Source organism: Alternaria arbusti (genome assembly GCF_024043155.1).
Source record: "Alternaria arbusti strain BMP 1465 chromosome Unknown scaffold_8, whole genome shotgun sequence".
NCBI classification, from domain to species: Eukaryota; Fungi; Ascomycota; class Dothideomycetes; order Pleosporales; family Pleosporaceae; genus Alternaria; species Alternaria arbusti.
The window spans coordinates 938,959-951,531 of NW_026249948.1; the positions used below are offsets into that span (position 1 = coordinate 938,959).

General features: G+C 52.4%; 5 protein-coding genes across 5 annotated transcripts; 2 read left to right on the plus strand and 3 right to left on the minus strand.

Annotated features, from left to right (window-relative positions):
* Positions 1 to 2,231: 2,231 nt before the first annotated feature.
* Positions 2,232 to 2,915, plus strand: J4E86_006697 (uncharacterized protein; the record flags this gene model as incomplete). The annotated part of the gene is made up of 1 exon (XM_051447222.1): positions 2,232 to 2,915. One exon carries the CDS (start codon positions 2,232 to 2,234, stop codon positions 2,913 to 2,915), a length of 684 nt encoding a protein of 227 aa, XP_051301707.1.
* A 2,015-nt stretch (positions 2,916 to 4,930) lies between these two features.
* Positions 4,931 to 5,699, plus strand: J4E86_006698 (uncharacterized protein; the record flags this gene model as incomplete). The annotated part of the gene is made up of 3 exons (XM_051447223.1): positions 4,931 to 5,070; positions 5,128 to 5,487; positions 5,615 to 5,699. 3 exons carry the CDS (start codon positions 4,931 to 4,933, stop codon positions 5,697 to 5,699), a joined length of 585 nt encoding a protein of 194 aa, XP_051301708.1.
* A 1,604-nt stretch (positions 5,700 to 7,303) lies between these two features.
* J4E86_006699 (uncharacterized protein) lies at positions 7,304 to 8,500 on the minus strand (the record flags this gene model as incomplete). Its single annotated transcript, XM_051447224.1, has 1 exon — positions 7,304 to 8,500. The coding sequence occupies one exon, from the start codon at positions 8,498 to 8,500 to the stop codon at positions 7,304 to 7,306; it is 1,197 nt and encodes a 398-aa protein (XP_051301709.1).
* A 370-nt stretch (positions 8,501 to 8,870) lies between these two features.
* J4E86_006700 (uncharacterized protein) lies at positions 8,871 to 10,635 on the minus strand (the record flags this gene model as incomplete). The annotated part of the gene is made up of 2 exons (XM_051447225.1): positions 8,871 to 10,485; positions 10,553 to 10,635. The coding sequence occupies 2 exons, from the start codon at positions 10,633 to 10,635 to the stop codon at positions 8,871 to 8,873; spliced, it is 1,698 nt and encodes a 565-aa protein (XP_051301710.1).
* Positions 10,636 to 11,055: 420 nt separating this feature from the next.
* J4E86_006701 (uncharacterized protein) lies at positions 11,056 to 12,284 on the minus strand (the record flags this gene model as incomplete). The annotated part of the gene is made up of 4 exons (XM_051447226.1): positions 11,056 to 11,414; positions 11,463 to 11,936; positions 11,987 to 12,095; positions 12,156 to 12,284. The coding sequence occupies 4 exons, from the start codon at positions 12,282 to 12,284 to the stop codon at positions 11,056 to 11,058; spliced, it is 1,071 nt and encodes a 356-aa protein (XP_051301711.1).
* Between the last annotated feature and the right edge of the window lie 289 nt (positions 12,285 to 12,573).

The following is a 12,573-nucleotide window of genomic DNA, read 5'->3' on the forward strand; positions in this document are numbered from 1 at the left end:
ACTGCATCGGTCGATTTGTGTATACTAATGACCCAATGATTGGAAAGAAAAAGCAAATCGTGTAGAGAGCGCTGCTAGGGCATGCTGTGTAGTCCACCAGATCTGGCAAGACGTGTGCAGTCAAGGGAAGAAGCGCTGCGAATAACGGAGGCTAGGTCGCATGGAAGCCTGCATGCCAGGGAAGACTACACGCTCCGAACGTAGACGATGAGCTTCTATTCGCAAACGTTGTTTGGTTCGCATTAGGAGAGAAACTGTAGAAGCGTCCAATCCCGTGTCGAATGCAGTTCATTAATGGCGTAAGCGACTTGTAGTAGCATCTGGAAAGAGGAGCCGAGATTGTCACAGCTGCCCCTAGCCACCCAACAAGGTAGTGTTCTTGAATACCCAGCCGCGACAAACTCGTGAACGCCGAACATCATTTGGAACATGAACAGCCATGAGGCGCACAAAATTTCGTGTCGAGAGCTGAACGTGAGCTTCCAAGACTTCGTCTGCTAGCATTAGCGAGCGGGACGCATTGGAATTCAAGAATGCAGGCGACTCCGACTCGTCAGGCGGCATCAGGGTTCAGGTGACACTGCGGTGGGCGAGATAGAGTTCTTAGTCAGATATTGAGGCGCAAGCCCAAATTGGCGCCCGGGAACCGCGTTACCCACGTCTACAGCATCCGACTATCGTCGACGTTGACCGCAACGTCAGAAAACGGTGACTGTAACATTACAAAGCCCAACAGGAGGGTCGTGTGTATGCGAAACTACGTCATTCCATCTCTTGTAGAGCCCAAGCAAAATCGGGCCGTATCGCGGTTGTAAGGAGGAATCTGGGAAAACAGTAGAAATCTCAAAATAATGGAGAACTGGATAGTGGAGCCGAGAGCAGATGCCGCGTTATCCCAGGCTGTCGAGTGATACGGGTAAAACTCCGTGTAGGCAGACCACGATGCCAGGCTTGAATAGTGGCAATTGTCACGGTGATCCAAAGTTAATGTAGTCTGTCAGTGTGGTGTATTGGAGCCGCATCAGCTGAATCATCGACGGAGCTGAAACCCTATCCATGACCTTTTGATGAAACATTTCTGGAAGAACGCCACCGGGTTCGGTGTAGTCGAGCGTCGGCTGCAGGCACAGAACAAAGGTTCACGCAAGCAGCCTCGTCATGCTCACGACGAGCGTGGCAGGGCGGATGTAGCGGGACTCTAAGCAGTTCCGTCGTGGCCTCTCAGCGGCGCAAGCGAGCGGCGTGTGAGCAGAAGAGGGTGTATGATGGACCAAAAGAGGCAAGCCTGAAATGAGGCTGAGTGGGAACAGAGAGGTTGTGATGGTATGCTGGTGTGATCTGCCCCGCTGCTAGCGCTGTATCGTGACTACGTAGTGTCTTCGGGCCTTTGGCTCCACCCTTCACGCCTAGTGTCGCCAGTCGTCTTTACGGCTCGCTGCAATTTGCACGATCGCGCTGTTCAGTCTCTGGCCATAGTTTGATATCTTAGCGGCACCCCATCGATCGTCAGTCCTGCATTAACGGCCGTCGAGTCCGCAACACCTAGTGGCCAATGCGCGCGTGCAACCTGCAGGTCATCCTACACCGAGATGGTGTGCCGCCAACCATCTCATGTGGCCCGCCCGCCATCACTCTGCCTGTCACCCATTCCTTTGCGCCCTGGGATCCTTACCTATTCTGCTCACGCTGCACTAAGCTTCTCATCCACACCGCACGCTAATGCGCATGCACTGCACATGCAGGGCACCTCTTCCGGCTGCTTCGCTCGCCTGTCAACATAAGTACCCAAGGAATCCTCCAGAATATGCATCCCGTACCAGACATCTCGCGGAGGATAAACCACGGTTCCGACTAACTGTCGCTTCTTGCATTGCCCTCTCCCAGGCAAACACTTCCCAGGCAGCACTCGCATTGTCTCATATTCGTCGCCTCTCCCACGCCGCCCACTCGTGACACTTCCAGACGCCTACCCCAAAGCCACGCATATATAGCTTGCGTGCGCCGCTCACCACTGGCGAACCTACTACCAATATCTCCTACCAGCACCACTTGTGAACTCTCTTCACCGAGCGTTCGCGAGCTGCTGTTTCAGGAAGGACCGGCCAGGAGCCGGGGGAACGAACACCATTCTCGGTCACATCGCCTTTGTTAAGGTTGAATCAAGCGCTAAGCCATCACTACCTGTTCGACGTTCATCGCTCCTTCGAAAATTCAAGGACTTCCTCTTAATAATGCCTTCCTATCTACGAAGCACCCCTCGCGCCTACTCCTTCCCGCCATGGGTTGAGACTGGCAACGACGACACTAATGAAAACGACCTCCCGGACATCGACGAAGACCCCTTCTCGCACTTCATCTCACCACCCATCACCGAGGCTGACGACCCGTACGAGCTGTCCCTGAGCGCAGGCATCGACGTCCAGGAAGGACCGCGCACCACCAAGTCCTCCAAGTTCAAGTCCAACCTCGCCAACAAGTGGACCCGCTATGTCAAGCACAACCACAGCCAGCTTCACACTCAGTACCACGCGCCTACCATTTACGAAGAGGACGAGGAGGAGTCTTTCATGGGGCTGGATGACGACCGATTGAACGACACGCCACAAGTCGTGTCTCAGCTCAGCCCTCCACGGATCAGAATCACTGAACCATCACGAGGCCGTGCACAGGATCTCGCAACCCGCAAACAGCAAAACCGTCGCCGGTACTCGCGCACACTATCGGGTCATCGCCACTCATGGAGAGAACCCAGCCCGGACCTGTTCACTGTAGATGAATCTGAAGAGGAGGATGTTCCTGCGCTACGTCGCGCAAAGACTAGGAAGCCCAAGGACGGCGCGGAACGCCGGAGGTCATCGACCCGATCAAAATCAAGAGCACGAGTCGACTCGGTAACGGGGGAGTCGATCTTGTAGCACGGTAGCACGGCGGGATAGAGAAAAGGGTGCATCATGGGGGAGGGGTTGGATACATAGCATTGCGCGGCGTTGGTGGCTTTTTGACTTCACACACAGCATTGGAAAGGCGTTTTTGGTATACCACGGGCTTGCATTTATATGGTTTCACGCATTGGGCGGTGTTTTACTGAGCATTTACACATACTGTACTGCATTGCGTGCCGCGGCAGCATGATAGCGATCGAACAACAAACAAATTCCACTTCATAATATCTTCAAGCTTCATCCCCTCCTTCGCACTTGGCTCGGTGATATTGCTATGACGACCTCATCAAACGCAACGGGCCAACCCCTTCCATTGACAACCTCCGTCGGCGGTACACTGAGTCGAGCACACGCAACCATCCCCCACCCGAAAACGCGACTACTGCAGACTAAGAGACAAACGTGCAGTACCGTGACCTCACGCCGCATAACCCACGATAGCGAAAAACCACCAACAGCGCCCAAATTACCCCTCCACACGCCAGCAGCGAACATCCCTCTTTCGCGCGCTTACCGCCCCTACCCTAAACCATCCGAAAAACCTCCGTGGCGACTGTCAGAGCAAGAATAATCGGGTCTCCCGGCACCACCGCTACAGAGGCGAAGATAATCTTATCGTACCAGCCAACTCAATTTTTTTCTTCTCCTGTTTCCGTTCAGCCTCACGATTGCCTGCAGCAGACCAAGTCGTGATTTTCGTCTGCCATTACTCCAACCAGCACTAGCCGTAACCGCTTTGTTCTGTATACCTTGCATGCAGCCTCGTGCACTTCGCATGTTGCATGAGAAAGTGTGCCCAAGAAACATCTACCGGCATATATCCATCATATTCACCAACCACGTTTTCGGATTCTTTACCCCTCACTTCGTCCATTCACGAAGCGCAGCGTGCCGACATTATCGCAGGAAAAGGGTATTTTGCACCGCGCATCTTTTCTTTTGGTGTACTTTACGCGAAGAGATCTACATATGTACACAACTTACCTTGCCCAAAGTTGCTACAACATGACCTGATCTATCGTGACCACTTGTCATGTCCACGCTTTTCCATCCGCTTCGGATGGCAAGACCCTGCGTTTGGGAGGATTTACCCTTTTGACCCTTACAGATAGGACGGCGATCTTACTATGGCGTGCGCAAAGGGTCACGCGGCGCGAGATAGGCGGCGGAGGGCTTTGATCCGGGGTCGGCATAGTTGACGATGGTACTGAATCATGAGGCTGCCTGGCGTGATTGTGATTGCGACAGGCGGGGTCTAAATCTTTTTTGGTGGTTTCCTCGTTACGATGGTGGGGTGGGGTGTGGGTTGGGCATGTGGCCTGTCTTCGGGAGCAGAGTGGCTTCCTGTGTAGAAGGGCCGACTCTGTGGGGTCGGCATTCGGAGACCCACGGCGCGGATTGGTGGCTGGATAAGATAAATGTGAGGTTGGGTGTGCTACGCCTGTTCGCGATCGAGATCGTGAAGGATGTGGTGTTCGCCGTGTGCATGGCATGATCCGCAAGAAGTCGTCATGTCGGAGGATCTGGATATGTCGTGCGCAGCGCTGCAGCCGCCTGGCTGTCTGCGACGCAGGGCAATGATAATAAGGAAAGCCGATCTATCGGGCGTCTCGCTAAGTGGACCACAGCCTGGGGAAGCTTACGCGTGGAGTAGACTGAGTTTCGGGAGGCGTTGGAGTGGAGATGGTCATTGGAGACGATCACATCGCCACGTTGAACAAAGGGTGAATGCGATTTACAGTCAGTGTTGATACACACATCCGATGGCAATTGTATGCTTCGAACATGCCAATGTGACTAGTAGGTGTACTCGTACAAGCAATCCTCATGCGCGTGATTAGTGCAGATCTTCCAAGGTTACGCGCACTACGCGTCGGCCGGAATGACGTCGTCACCTGAGACGCGACTCCAGCTTCCACCACCCATGCATCACATCCTTACACATCGTGACACCCTACCCTACCATCTCAACACCCTATAGTACCATCATGCCGCGCTTAGATGAAAACACACACCAAACCCTCCGCGATGCAGAACAGGGGATCCGAAGGCGAACCGCCAGTGCTTGGGACAGCTTCAGCAACTTCGCCTTACGCGACAATGTGCTTGAAGTAGCCGTTGGACTGATGTATGTCACTTCCATAACATTATATACATAAATACACCATACTAACACGCGACACAGCCTCGCAGCGTCCTTCACCGCCGTCGCAAACTCCCTCGTCTCCTCCATCATCCTCCCCATAATCTCGCTCCTCCCCTTTCTCTCCCGCAACCTCGACGCCAAATTCGCCATCCTGCAATCCGGACCCAACTACAACAACACCATCTCCAACGGCTACAACACCCCTAAGCAGGCTATCGATGATGGGGCTGTGGTGCTAGCCTACGGCGAGTTCTTGGACAAGATTGTCAGGTTCTTGGTCGTTGCGTTGGCGCTTTGGGTCGTGGCGCTGGCGTATTCGAGGGGGAGTGGGGATAACATCGTCAAGAAGCAGGTCAAGTGCCGGTTTTGCAGGAAGTATATTAGTGAGAAGGCTAAGAGGTGTGTGAATTGTACTAGTTGGTTGGATGGCAGGGAGGATAGAGGGTAGGATGTAGTTTGGAATGTAGGTATCTCTTTCAATGACCCTTAAGCTCAACGTGCTCGAGAGATTGGTTATCTAACGAAGTACTCCTGCGTTCGAAGGCACAGCATCTCCACACCGCATCATTGAGAAGCTCCTCTCTCCACCTGAACTTTCCATTGTCGCGTAGCGTAATGACGCCACGAAGGTGATGCTGACCCTCCCGAAGTTCTACATCGTCTTCTGAATATGTGAGGAGAAGGGACCCGATTGATCCATTATCCACACACATTGCATCATTGCCCCAATCCAGCGCAACGCGCGCAATGCCGTATTTTTCGAGTAACAACGCCGTCCTGCGGATCTCGAAACGAAATCCACCCTCGATATCGCTCGCTTGGATTGGCTCAAAATGCGCGCAGGCAAGATCCTCTGTTTTGCTGTTGACGTAGGCTCCCACAAAGCGAAAGGGTAGGCCGAGAAGTTTCTCTGCCCAGTCTACTTCTCGGCCCTCTTCGTTGAGACGCATAGTAAGGTAAAAGTACCTATCAACGCTTCTTGTGCTACCTTGGAAGCCAAGAGGCGCTATAGTAAGGTATGTCGCTTTCTTGTCTGGCTCGTCGATAAACAAACGTTCCAGTCTAACAGGCATACCATGGAAGGAGATGTGCACAGGAAACCGCGCCATTTCTTCCTTTTGTATCGCGTCAAGGTTACAGAACACCGTTTCACTGAAGCTGGCCGGGCTAGGAGTAACGTCCGGTATCTCTTCGCCTCCCCTGAAAGAAACATGCTGCCTTCTGGTCCAAGAATTTGGCGAAGGGTGAATAACGTGTATGAACTGATCGTACTGCGTCTCGTCACATGACAGATGCACTCTTGCGTTTCCACTCAGCGGAGATTCCCAGAAATGTAGGCAATATCTGTCTGTGCGTGTGAATCCCAGATTAGAGATCTCTTTCCCAACCTCCCAGCGCTCGTCGTAGTAAAAGTCGGCTAAGGATCGAAACGCTGTGACGAGGTCGCTTCGCTTTGCCAGATCAAAGTCCTTGTCGAAGACAAAGTCTGCTAAGAACCTCTTGTGGACCAGCCCTTTACAATCGCTATAGGTGAGCTCGTCGATGCTGAAGCCGCGCCATTCGCCAAAGTTGAAGCGGTACGGGTCTTTGTTCTCAGGTACCTTCCGCCTATTCTGTTCCGTAGGGCGGAAGTTATATGCTCTCTGAGGATAGGTGTAGGGATCTCTCTGAAGTGACCGAACTTGCTTGCGGTGGTTCCAGAAAAGATCTCATGACGCGGCAATCTTCGATGCGCTGTGTCATCTTTGGCTACTTTGGCAAGTGATGAGCCGACGCCATAGAAGAGGTAGTGTGAAGAAATAGAGTTGTATCGCAAGGCAGCTGCCAAACTATTTTAGCCCTTAGATCTTAACGAGCAGGTACTTTTGCGCAGCGACGTACCTTGACTTGGGGGGAGTAAGGGACATTTGTGTAGAAGTAGCGAACGATCAACCGATGCCAGGAGATCTGAGATTATACCTGCGAAACGTGGACTAGAAGAGATAGCGTCAATAGCGTCACCCAAACCTTGACTACCAATCGCTCACGCTGATGAGGTCAACCAAGACTAAGAGATATCAGACCAACTCTTGAACGGGCTGAAAAGTCTTCAATGGTACTCTTGTTATCACTAGTCGCATTCCAGGCGATACATTGTTGGTTTACCTGATGAGAAGAAACCTTGGCTTTAACACATCCTTGGAGAACACCGTGGAAAGCATGTGATGATGATAGTTTACTCGGTAATGCGATCAAACGCGAAAGCCTTCCAAACCCCATCCGGTAGGCTGCCGTGTTTCCAATCGAATGTAGGTCCCCACTTACTACAACCAAAACCTAGCGGTGGAAGAATACCTTTGATCAGGTACTTTCCTCCAACCACCGGTGCTTCAACACCTTCATGCAGAGTCATGTGCATGGTTTCGCGATTTCCTTCATCCTCCAAGAGTCGCGGATCTTGCCAGTCTAGCTTGACGGATATCTTGCCTTCGTCAACTGCAGCGATAACGCCTCTCATCTCGAACCGAAGACCGGTTCTAATGACAGATTCGTCTTCGACCTTCTCGAAATGAGCATCGACTATGTCAACGCAGTACGTACTGCAAAGAGCGCCGGAGAAATGGAACGGAAGGCCCAGTATCTTTTCTGCCCAGCCCGGGCTTTTGCCCTCCTCATTCAACTCCATGGTGAGATATAGGAACTCTGATGCCACATAATTCCCATTAAGACCGGCGGGCAGAACAGTAAGATAGGTCTTCTTCTTCTCCGGGTCATCAATGTACAGGCGTTCAATTCGAATCGGCACCCCGAAGAAAGAGAGACGTATTGGATACGCCTCCCACCCCATCCCTTGTCCCGTATTTACGCTTTCAGGTCGTAGCGCCGCGAGAGGCTCCGCATCGAAAGTTACTTCCGGCTTTTTATGGGTCCAAACGGTTGCCTTGTAGGGCGCTTCCAACTCTATGAAATGGTCGAACGGTGTTTTCTCGCACGACAAGTACCATTGTAGATGGGGATTGAGATTCTTGGGATACTTAGCACACTCATACACCGATCCTTCAATCTCAAATCTCTTGAATCCTCGTTTGGCGAGCCCCTTAGCGAAGGACGGGTAAAGGTGAGCTGTATACCACTCATTGTTAAGGGAGCGCAGGGCGCTGATCAGGTCAGGACGACTTGCTAAATCGAACTTTGGACCAGTTATGAAATCGAGGAAGTAGAGGCCGCGCGGTCGATGGTCGTAAGCCAACTCGTGAATAGTTTTGCCTTCCCATTGGGAGAAGTTGAACACATAACGTGTCTTGTTGTAAGGGCGTAAACGCCGGTTATCCGCAGTAGGTTTGAAGAAGTATGGCTTAACAAGGGTGGGAAAAGGCTTTTTATCTGAAGAACTGTATTTGCCGATGCGGCCGTGTTGGATGCGGCCCGACATACTGGCTTCCACGACCTTGGGAACCTAGGTAGTACCTATAATAGGACTTGTTGGTCACAGGCTGGAGATACTTGCGGAGTGAGGGTCTTACTGCTTTGAAAACAAGTGGGAGTGTCTTGAGAAAAGAACGCAGTGATAGAAAGAGAGATGCGTAAATTGCGGATGATTCAGTCTGGTACATAAGTTTCATGTCTCGGTGGTTCTAACAAGCTAGGTTGTTTACGGTTAGCCAGCCCCTGGGATCGTCATGAACTGAAGAAGTATAGATCGATACGCAAAGGTCACAGCTTACTCTGGACACCACTGTCTTCTGCATGTTATGGAGTAGATGAGCAGATCTCACATTCTTGAATCATCAAATAACACACATCTAACCCTCCAAAAACTTCGCAACAAACTGCGCAACCTCCCCCGGCCTCTCCACCATAGGCAAATGACCCGCCCCCTCCACAACCTTAAGCTCAACCCCACTCCCCAGCTTATCCGCCATGTTCTCCTTCATAGTCTTAGGCAGCACGCCATCCCCCGCACCCACCAAGAACGCACCTTTCCCCTTGTACCCGGCCATCTTCTCCCTAATATCATACTGATGCAGTGCCTTAACCGAATCCCTGAACCCAGCCAGCGAATTCGTCTTAACCATGTCCTTGACGCGCTGAATCTTCTTCGCCAGCTCCGCATCGTCGTATGATTCTTTAACGAACCAGCGGCGCACTGTCACTTCTGCGAGTTCTTCGCCGACAATGGGCTCGCCGGAGGAGGCGGTTAGACCTTCTTTCTCGGCAACGGCGACGCGGTCGTTCCAGGCATTTGCGTTGGATGGGGGCGCGAAGGCGTTGGTGTCGCAGCCTATGAATGCGGTGATGCGGTCTGGGTAGGAGAGGCCTGCGTTGAGTGCTGTTGCGCCGCCGAGAGAGACGCCGACGATGGAGGCTTCCTTGACGCGAAGGGCATCTAGGAGGGCGATTACGTCTTCGGTAAGCGTGTGTACTGTGATGGGCGATGTGGTATTCGATGGAAGTGTGTTGCGGCCACGGGTGCTGTAGCGGAGGATGCGATACTTGTTGTTTGTGGCTTTTGTGAACTCGGCTACGAAGTCGTCCCAGATGCCGTAGTCGACAAGTATACTGTTTGAAAGCACGAGAAGAGGCGCATTGGGATCGCTGGAGCCTTCGAGGCGGTACGGCAGTTGCACGCCATCTTTTGTTGTGACGAAGCTCTCGATTACTGGTCGCTTCTCTGGTGTCGTGTGTGCTGGGTATGTCTTGACCATGCCTTCTGAACTCTCTGCTGGTACTGTGTCTTTGCTCGCTAGACTTTGGAGGTCGCGCTGTGCAGCACCAAAGGTGTAATAGAGATCGTACACCCTCCTCTTCCTGTCTTTTACGACATCCTTGTAGATCTTGTCGCACCACTCCGTCGTAGTAGCAGCCTTGAACTCGGGTCCTCCGAGCCCATTCTGCGGTGCGTACTCGTGTAGCGCGAGGTACTCTTTCTCGGTCTTGTGTCCGCTCTCTAGATCTAGGTATGATGTTACGAATCTCCTTGTCCTCCTCCAGCCGGGCACCTTTTGCAGAAGAGGTACATGCTCCTCATCGTACCACTTCTTCAGCTCCTCTTCCTTGTCTGCGCCATCATGCAGCGCAAAGCTCACGGCAATCATGACGTTCTTCTCTCCCTCGTTATCAACTTTCTGTAGGTCCTTGAAGTCTCCACCCTTCCACTCTCCGAGTAGATCGTAGGATCGCCTGTCGACAAAGATCTGCTTCATAGTGTCGCGTTCTCGTTGCGACTGCACCGGTGCGCTTCGGAGTTTCGTGTACGGCTCTCTCGTCAGCCACTCCAGCTCGTCGAAATCGTAGATGGCCATCCATTCTGGCTTGTCTTTGGATCCAGACGCGCTCTCGAGGTCGGTGGCGTGATAGCGGAAGCCATTGTTGCAAAATGGGAGGCGCAGACGGTTAGGGCCATGTTCGTTCTGGTACCTTGGAGGGAAAAGTGTCAGGTGGGATCGTGAGGTAGCAATGATGCGACTGCGGAGGGTCAACTTACCAATCGTGAAACTGTGCTTCAGGCAGGCCCTCTTTGGGCTGCATCGTCACGTACAAAATGCCTGGGGTTGATTTGGCTGCCATTGTATCTGTTGTGTGGGGTAGCTGTAATCTTCAGTGTAAGTGTCGCAAGCAGTTGAGAGATGACTGGGTGGAAATGGAAGATTGGGAAACGATTAGATTCGATGGTTGCGACTATACTACTCCAATTATCTTGTGCAGGCCATGACGAAGTTGGGGAAAGAAGAGCTCCCCCGACGACATCTGCCGGCTGGCGTTAGTTCGGGCGACGGCGGTACCGCTGCCCCTCATTCTTCCGAGGCTGAACACAGACCCACCGCTACCACGCGTGTACGCTACGCTTCGGGACGTGGAGGACTATCGATGCATGCAATACTCACCCACATCAGAAATCATGCTCGCATGCTGAAGATGAAGTTTTTATGATGCGAATTCTCTTGATGCTACCTACGTATCCCCTATGCCCAAGTGTTGTGTATCGGTCTAGTCGTACCAAATAGCATTCATACCAAAGCCTTTCTCACCAATTTCCAATCTCGCAACTCTTGCTAGAAATTCATCCTGCCATCTATATATCTCCACGCCACCCTTCTCGTCATCTGTCAGGGCCAACCACTCGTCGGACCAAGGACACGGCGATACTGCATTCGAATGGCCGCCAGACGTCGGTGTAGGATTGAGGCAGATTTGTCGCTCAATGGCGCCTGAGGGAGCGATCTTGAATGCGGCAATGTAACCAGTAAGGGAGAAGGAGTTGGATCGGGAGGTTGCGAAGAGGTAGTTTGAGGATTTGGTGAGGAAGCAAACGTCGGAACGGTACATCGTGGTTGCATTAGGGATACCTGGAGACACTTAGCCAAGAATCTAGAATGTGTAGAAGGGTACTTTACCAGGTGGAATCAATGGGTACGTCTTGTGGGTGTAGACGGGGAGCTTAGTTTGCGGATCAATCACGTACTCGCACAACCGATTGCCTGCCTCCATCAAGGCATACAGATAATTCCCTGACGGATGCATCTCTACCCATCTAGGATGGTCTTTCGGAGCAGGTGCCTCAGTAAAACCTACTGTTTCGAGCCTTCCCTCGTCATCTATCTTCTTATGGCACCAGACCCGATTGGCCCACATGTCCGCGCTATAGAGATAGGTCTCTAAGGGGTCGAAGACCATACCGTGGATGGCAGTCTTGTCGCAGTACTCGAAGTTCTGGATGTTCTCTTTGATGTGCCCTTCGGGATTGACTGAGAAGATGTTGCCGTAGCCAGCATAGTCGTAGAAAGGGTTGCAGTATACGGCATACGGAGGCTTCTGGGCGGGAAGGAGGAAGATCGCACGCGTCTTGGTGTCGGCATCATTTGCTTTGGCTGCGAAACCTGTCAGTAACAGCAACCTGCATTGATGTTGCGTCGCTTACGATGTCCGCCCATGGGAAAGCTTCCTGTGTGTACAATCTCACTCGGGCTCTTGACCTCGTGCGAGCTCCATTTCTTCATAGAAGCACCGTAGATGTTCTTTCTCTTGTGCTGTTATCCTGATCATCAGCTGTTGTTGGTCGCATCGAGGTCCAGGAATTGCGCGCATACGTCGAAAGCCATCCAGCTTATGGGCTCATCCTCTGGGATCTCCGTCTTCTTTACCAACTCCAGCTTCAATGTTTCATCATCGAATGCGACTGTGATGATCACACCTGGCGGCGTCCAAGTGCCGATCATGAGGTGATGTTTGACCATGTTGGTGGTTGCTTCCTTGCACGGAACGTGTCTTGCGTGTAAACAAACAGCTCGCAGCAAAAGCTGTCACTCTGGGATGTATTCCGAATCCTCCCTCCACTCTGCGATAATCCAGCCATCGCGTCGCGTCTCTAGACTTCCGGGGTCTGCGCCGAAGGCGGGGCATTAGTGCTGATGACGCTAAATTGCGAGGGAAAAAGGCCGGGTAAGACTTCTTCCACATCGGCTCCCTTTTAATTCGCCAACCCGCCCAGCGCAAGGCGGGGCAGCC